Source organism: Triticum aestivum, chromosome 3A (genome assembly GCF_018294505.1).
Source record: "Triticum aestivum cultivar Chinese Spring chromosome 3A, IWGSC CS RefSeq v2.1, whole genome shotgun sequence".
Lineage (NCBI taxonomy): Eukaryota > Viridiplantae > Streptophyta > Magnoliopsida > Poales > Poaceae > Triticum > Triticum aestivum.
The window spans coordinates 544047710-544054706 of record NC_057800.1 but is presented as its reverse complement, the minus strand read 5'-3'; the positions used below and the strand labels follow the sequence as shown (position 1 = coordinate 544054706).

Here is a 6997-nt window from a genome sequence, read left to right as displayed (position 1 = left end):
CGCCTTCCACACCCGCATCCGCGCCCATCGACCTCAACGCCACCACGGTGGTCGGTGGCTCGTCGTCCGGCGGCGCGAGGAAATGCGCGCGACAGACGCCGGCCGGCGGTCTCCCGGACGCCCGCAACCTGTTCGAGAAAATGTCGTACACCGTCGACGAGGACTACATGCAACACCTCATCTTTGAGGGTGGTGCGCCTGGCGCTGACTACGATCCTGAGGAGACGCAAAGCCAGGACGGCCCCGAGGCGTTCACGCCAGCCGCTGGCTATGATCCCTATCAGGCGGCCTTCATGCGTGATCAGGTCGGCGTCGACCTGGACGGCTTCCCCCTCGACCACGAGGAAGAGGACGAGTGCGACATCAAGTGGAGCCTTTGTTCGAGGACGAGCTCGCCAACCAAGCCGCCGAGCCGAAGCCGAAGCGCAAGAGCAAACGCACGAAGGCGTACACAGCTACCGAGGACAAACTTCTATGCGAGTGTTGGCGAGACATTGGACAAGACCCAAAGATGGGCGTCGAGCAAAAGCATTCAACCTTTTGGACTCGTGTGCACCGCGAGTTTCATGAGCGCAAGAAGTTTCCACCCTACCAATTTGTGAGCACGCGTGGGTGGGTCTCCATTTCCAAGCGTTGGAGGGTAATCCAACAAGAGTGCAACAAGTTTTGTGTCACCCTTGAGAGCGTCAAGGCCCGCCCCGTGAGCGGCATCGGCGTGCAAGACATGGTATGATAGCAAGCAAGTCGGCCTCTTTTGTGCCATCAAGATCATTTTTTTACGTCTTCATTTGCTATCACTTGCCCATATGCTTTCATGGAAACATTTTGTAGGCATTTCAAGCTTTGGAGGCATTCAAGGTTCAATACAATGGCAAGTGCTTCAACCTCTCCCATTGCTATCGTGTCATCAAGGACGAAGAGAAGTTCAAGGCACAATATGCCGCGCTCAAGACACGTGGGGGGAAGCGCGCCGTGGAGGATGTTGGGGAGGGCGGGTCGGCACGGCCGCGGGGGAGGACCAACTTCAAGAAGGAGGACAAGCGAGATGCGGCCACCAACGCCTTGATCGCAAGCGTGGACGACATGATGAATAAGAAGGACTCAAGGGAGGAGGAGCGCCGGTGTTTCAAAGAAGAGCAAATAAGCGCTTTCATGGAGATCCAAAGGAGAAGGCTTGATCTTGACGCCGAAAAGCAAGCTAAGATGTTCGAGCTCAAGGCGGAGAAGCAAGCCAAGATGCTAGAGATCGAGGCCGCCAACGCCAAGACAAAGGCGAAAGAAGTGGCGCTTGCAAGCATGATGACCGGGGTGGAGATCATGAAGGTGGATCTCAACGCCTTGTCGCCATGAAAAAGGCCGTGGTTTGAGAAGATGCAGGCAGACATGCTCAAGTTTCAGGACGACTGATCTATGGCGTCGAGGGCCATCTTTTTGTATGCCGGCAGGTGTGCCGGCATGACCACGGGAGCCGCGGTGGCGTGGTCGAACTCCAAGTCTCACCATTTTTTGTGTGCTGGCATGTGTGCCGGCCGGCTGGCGAGCGAATGCGCCAGCAGGAACTATGGTATTTTCTGAAGTCGGCATTGTATGTTGGTGCTGACATGATGCCGGCATAAGACATGACCGCTGGCATGATCTACCGCGGACATTTTTTAATTCAAAAATTAAATGCGGACTTAAAATGGATCGGCACGTTGGGCGCATTGCCGACCCAAATACAATGGACGAACGCCGGGCGGGCGGCCGACCCAAACGGACAAAAAGCGAACAAATGCGCCGTCCGTTTGGGTCGCTGCATTGAAGTTGCTCTAAACGACCAAAGAAACACCAGACCCTCGTTAAAACCGACGACGGACGACGCAGCCGTAGGCTCGACGCCAAACTTTCTCCGAATTACTGCACCTTCAGAATCTCCTCGAAAGGGACGCCGCAAGAACCCGGGCGTACGCTTCGCCCGTGACGAGCGCGGCGCACGCTAGCGCGCCGTCCAAGCGCTCGGCGCCTCTGACCCGGAGCGCGCCACCCCAACAGAGGGATCACGAGACGGCCTGCCGCGCCTTGTCCCGTTGCTCTTGCTCCCTACGTTCTCCTGCGCCCCGAACGCCACTTTCGCGCGCGTCTGCACACGCCATTTCCCATCACTCATCGTCGTCATCCTCAGCGCTCTTCTGTCGCTCCCGTGCCCGTCGTTGTTCTTGGCGTGCGAGATGGACGCGGGGAGCGCCGGCGACGGCGAGGCGGGGCGGCAGGAGGGGACGCCTCCCTCCGGCGCGCCGACGGGCCCCGCGGCGCCGTTCGGCAGGTCGTCGTCGTCGTCGGGTCTCGGCGCGAAGGGCGGCGCAGCACCCCAGAGCTTCGACGGCGCGCTCAGAGTTGAGTGGTTCTTCTCCCAACCATCCCGCGTCAAGTGCGCGCCTCTGATTAAAGCTTGCGTGTCGTCCGGCGCGTTCGCTCGGGTTTGCAGGAGCTCAAGGATCTGCAGTCGCAGTTGCACCAGGCGGCGGACTGCTGCGAGAAGGCGTTCCTCGCCACCGAGGAGAAGAGGCTGTGAGCGCAGCACTTCCATCGATTCTCTCACTTCAATACATTTTCTGTCTTCCCTGTTTGGTGGTGGAATTTGATGGCAGCGTGTAACTTTCATTTCCTGCGCATGGTGGTGAAGAATCCTGGACAGTACAAAGAGCTACATCTGCAACGCGGTAGTGGCAGTGATTGATCATCTGGGGACCGTTTCATCCAAGCTTGAGCACCAGCTGGAGGACAAGACTGAGATCATGCAAACAGAGCAGAAGATCAGCTTCCTGAAGCAGGTTGGGTATTCTCTCCACTTGTAGCTGTAAACAAATTATGTGAATATCTGGTGTAGTTACCAGAAACAGTTTGGATTAAACACTGAGCCATATCTATGATGATGATAAAGTAACAGTTGAAAGTTGAGAGGGTACATGCACACTGGTTAGTTTTCAGATACTTTGGGTGCTCTTTGGCTTGGGAATTCGTCTCTGTTCTAATTTAGTATGCACCACTTGTTTCCTTATTCCGGTTGACTTACATAGTTGAGCTTGACTGTTGATATCGACCGAAACCCTGCTATGCTCACTGAACTTTTGTTTGCTCTCTTGATGTTACCAGAGGCTCTTGACATGCGAACAGTATGCAATTTCTCTCCAACTATTGGCCGTTCGTGCGGACGCTGGCGCCGTTCAATATCATCGCCGTTACCTTTCCCAATGTACAGTTTTCAAACTTTTGACTTATATGATGAACATGCAAAATGCTTCAGCTCTGCTATGATTTACTGACTAGTTACACTTTCCACTACAGCTACTGAAAGAAACAACCAGGAAAATGTTGCCAAGTCAAGGTTTATTCGCTACCTGTTACTTTAGATTCTTTCACTCTTTCTTTCTTTGTACCTGTGGTCTGCAATTTGTATCACTGTATGACATTAGCAGCGTTTCCACACAGCAGAGATGACCCAGAAGAACCCCTCAAGCTCAATAGCACAGTGGCGCCAGGAGCTACTCGCACTCTGAAGCCATATGATGCTGAATCAACCATCGGTAAAAAAAATTGCGACATGAAACATATTATGAGCAATTGTGGAGTATTTGGCACCGTAAAGCTATTCTGCTTCCATGCTACTATGAAGAAGGATCCCAATCATTATAGCTGATCAAAATTCCCCCTTTATATACTCCCTTCGATTCAAAATGAGTGTCGTGGTTTTAGTTCAAATTCGACACTTTTTTTGGATCAGAGGGAGTAACATTTTTTAGCATCCCTTCAACTACTAATAACATAGCAAGTTGTTCCCACTTGTTTTAAGCTTACTCTTTTCATATCGCCATGATTGATTTACCGTGTGGCTAATGCCATGGTGATCTTATTAGGGAGGGAGCATGCCGTGGCGGGTGCAGACGGTGGAAACCCAGCATCCACAGCGAGGTCATTTTCCTTCAGAGCAGAGGTATTCCTATATTATACCATACTACAGAAATATGTGCTGTAGACACATCTACACCAAGAAATCAACACGACATTGCCAAGTGTGTAAGCTATTCAGTTTTTTTTTGAAAAATCACCGGAGGGGGAGCTCCCCACCTGAATATATTTCTCAATGTTTGTAACCCATCGTTCGACTGATTACAAGGTGAAATTACATAGGCATGTGTAATCGTGATAAGAGGTAGGAACGCCATGAGGAGGCGGCCTGTTTTTGCTCTGTTTTCTTCATCCTGTGTGTCCAGAGCATGAGATCATCAATGATTCTCTTAAAGGTGAGGGTACTGTGGTGGTTTTGCTGCTTGAAGGTCATAGCATTTCTCGAGTCCCAGATCTTCCATAGAATAATGAGGAGGATTTTTTTTTCAAAAAGGGAGTTTACCCCAGCCTCTGCATCAGAAAGATGCATACGGCTCATATTATTAAAAAGATAATCCAGTAACAAAGTCTCCAAAGGTCGTAGTGCGAAAATAAACAAAAGCTCAAAAGAGCTAAGACCCAAAGCCACAACCGGCTGGCAAATACAATAGGAGCACTACATGCCTATCCTATTACATGACCGCCATCCAAACCGGTTGAAAATATCCCGAGCTACCATCTCCCATCAGGTAGACGCAGTAACCAAACGCTCCCTGGCCTCCGTCGGAGTGAGTAGCGACCACATACGGATGAACGCCGTGGCCCTGAAGATAACCTGCAAAAGGTGAATGTTTGTTGATCTGTTAAAGACTAAATCATTTCTGCAGTTCCATACTGCCCAAAATAAAGCACAAACGCCAACACGAATGTGTCTTGCAGTATCAGAATCAACCCCATCAAGCCATGTTCCAAATAACATGTTGATAGAGGTGGGTTGATTAATATTAAACGCAACATGAATCGACCGCCACAGAATCTTAGCCAACGGACAATCGAGAAAGAGGTGTTTGATATTTTCGTTATGATCGCAAAAACTACACCTAGACGAGCCCACTCAGTTGCGTTGGAGTGCCAGATGGCCGCATCTAGCTGAGAGAGGAGACGACAGTCCCAAAGATCGTCAACGGTGGCCGAGGGGCGAATGCCAATCCGTTGCCATATCCGTTGCGCGAGTGGGCAGTCGATGAATATGTGCGAGCGTGTCTCACCATTGAACCCGCAACGTGGACATAGTGAGTCAGCGACCATGTGCTTGCGGAGTAGGTTGCTTTTGGAGTTGAGTCGATCTCGGAACAGCAGCCATGCAAAGATCTTCACCTGGTTGGAACGCATGAAGACCATATTGGAATGGCATGCACGTCATTGACCGAGGCGTCGGCCATGGTGAGCGTGTAGGCGGCCCTGGTAGAGAAACACAGGCCACCATTTAGGTAGCGCTCGTCTGGCCCAGGCGACACCTGAAAATCCTGCAGGAGAGACAGCACAAAACACAACTCGGCAGAAGCATTAGAGGTTAGGTGGTTCCGTAGGATTGAATCTAAACCGTAGTTAAAAACAGTAGCCACACGAGCTAGGGGTAGAGTGGTGTGAGAGTAAAGGCAGGGGAATAATGTAGCGAGAGGTTTGTGGTGAATCCATGCTCTAGCCAGAAATAAGTGTTTGTGCCAGAGTGGGTTAGAACAAAGGAGATGGCATGGAGCACCGGAAGTTGCTGGTTTATAGTGCGGCCGATGAAGGAATGGCTGTTTTGTGGGGCGATAAGAGCATTGGGGTGTTGCAAGGCGATCCAGTCGAGCCAAGGCGTTTTATCCGGGAGTAGAGCTTTTACCGCGAATTTCATTAGCAAACAGTTGTTCTACTTATACAAGTTTTTTAGGCCTAGACCACCACAGTTTTTTGGTTTACACACATTTTTCCAGGCAACTAAGCATTGAGCAAGCTATTCAGTGATGCATGCTTCTTTTTTACCTTGATGCATAAGAATTTTTTCCTCTGAATTTTATGCAGGATGTTCACGTTGCTGCAGGGGGTCATCACAAGAAGAAGAAAGGCAGCCATGGCAGCAACATCATGTCATTTCTCAAAAGAAGCAAGCGACATGCGTAACGGTGAAAAGAGCCATAGTTTTTGCCAGCCATCCGAATGTCCATTGTTCTGTAACAGGAATGTATACATGTTTGAGTTCTGCTCCGGTGCACGCATGTGCAGACGTGCAGTCAATTGAAATTCAGGGTCGAGCTGAAACATTCATTCCGCATCGAGGAGAAGCACGCATGTTCATTTCATTTCCAGTCTCAAGGTTTTATACTATGGTGGTTCTTTTTTTCCTAGAGTTCCTCGAATGTCCAAACACCATGGATTTTTGCACGCACATACGCATTCAAACATCTTGGATGCCCAAAAAAGAAATCAGTTTTTTTGAATGTGTTTGCTCTTTTAAATGAATTTACTGTTCACACCCAGGTGCACGTGTCTGATATTTTAGCTAATAAATACACATAGAAAAATTATTGAGGTGAGAGAGGGAGACAAAAAAAAGATACGTATTTGAATTTTTTTTAGCTAGCAGATCTTAATAAGAAGATAATTTTTCTCACTGTATGAGAATTCTCCTAGTCACAATTTTTTTTAATTTAGTTATTGTTAAGATGTAGATATTGCATGTGTATTTCTTGTACAACAAACCCTCCTCCTTTCATGTATAGTTGAGGACGTGGCTCCCCTATGTACTTATATATACATGCATATTGCACCCGATCAATATATCATGAGTTGCATAATCTTCTACATGGTATCAGCCTCCATTCGATTCTTCCTACCCTAGCCGTGTCGCCGCCGCTACCCAGCCGCCGCCGCTAGCCTCGCTACGCCTGCGCCACCGATCCTCTCGCTGCTGCCGTAGCTCTCCTCCTGCTACTCCCCGTGTGTCGCTGGCTCCCTGCCGCTGTCGTAGCCTCACCTCGCGATCCCTCCACCCGGCTCACCACCCCCGCCGCTAGCCGCCCGCCACCACCCACCCCGCTGCTAGCCGCCCACCTCCAAACCCTAACCCCGTCGCTAGCCGCCCCCTGCC

The 6997-nt window shown here is 50.2% G+C and overlaps 1 protein-coding gene across 3 annotated transcripts; it reads left to right on the top strand.

Moving 5' to 3' along the window:
• The first annotated feature begins 1954 nt into the window (after positions 1-1954).
• Positions 1955-6209, top strand: LOC123062123 (probable protein ABIL5). Of its 3 annotated transcripts, XR_006429539.1 has the most exons (9): positions 1955-2372; positions 2465-2547; positions 2663-2810; positions 3133-3232; positions 3325-3364; positions 3469-3563; positions 3894-4049; positions 4154-4280; positions 5932-6209. XR_006429539.1 is itself a non-coding variant. In XM_044485471.1 (8 exons), the coding sequence occupies exons 1-8, from the start codon at positions 2208-2210 to the stop codon at positions 6028-6030; spliced, it is 807 nt and encodes a 268-aa protein (XP_044341406.1). In that variant the 5' UTR covers positions 1969-2207; the 3' UTR covers positions 6031-6209. The 3 variants fall into 3 exon arrangements, 2 of the variants coding, with proteins under 2 accessions (XP_044341406.1, XP_044341407.1); XM_044485471.1 differs by lacking the exon at positions 4154-4280 and having other exon boundaries at positions 1969-2372; positions 3894-3970; XM_044485472.1 differs by lacking the exon at positions 4154-4280 and having other exon boundaries at positions 1979-2372; positions 3472-3563; positions 3894-3970.
• Positions 6210-6997: the final 788 nt, after the last annotated feature.

Excerpts from the sequence above, each read along its gene's own strand:
- LOC123062123 (XM_044485471.1), top strand. The coding sequence starts at position 2,208 with ATGGACGCGGGGAGCGCCGGCGACGGCGAGGCGGGGCGGCAGGAGGGG. Across the intron at positions 3,233-3,324 it reads TCGCCGTTACCTTTCCCAAT|CTACTGAAAGAAACAACCAG; the intron begins GTACAGTTTTCA and ends TTTCCACTACAG. Across the intron at positions 3,971-5,931 it reads CATTTTCCTTCAGAGCAGAG|GATGTTCACGTTGCTGCAGG; the intron begins GTATTCCTATAT and ends AATTTTATGCAG.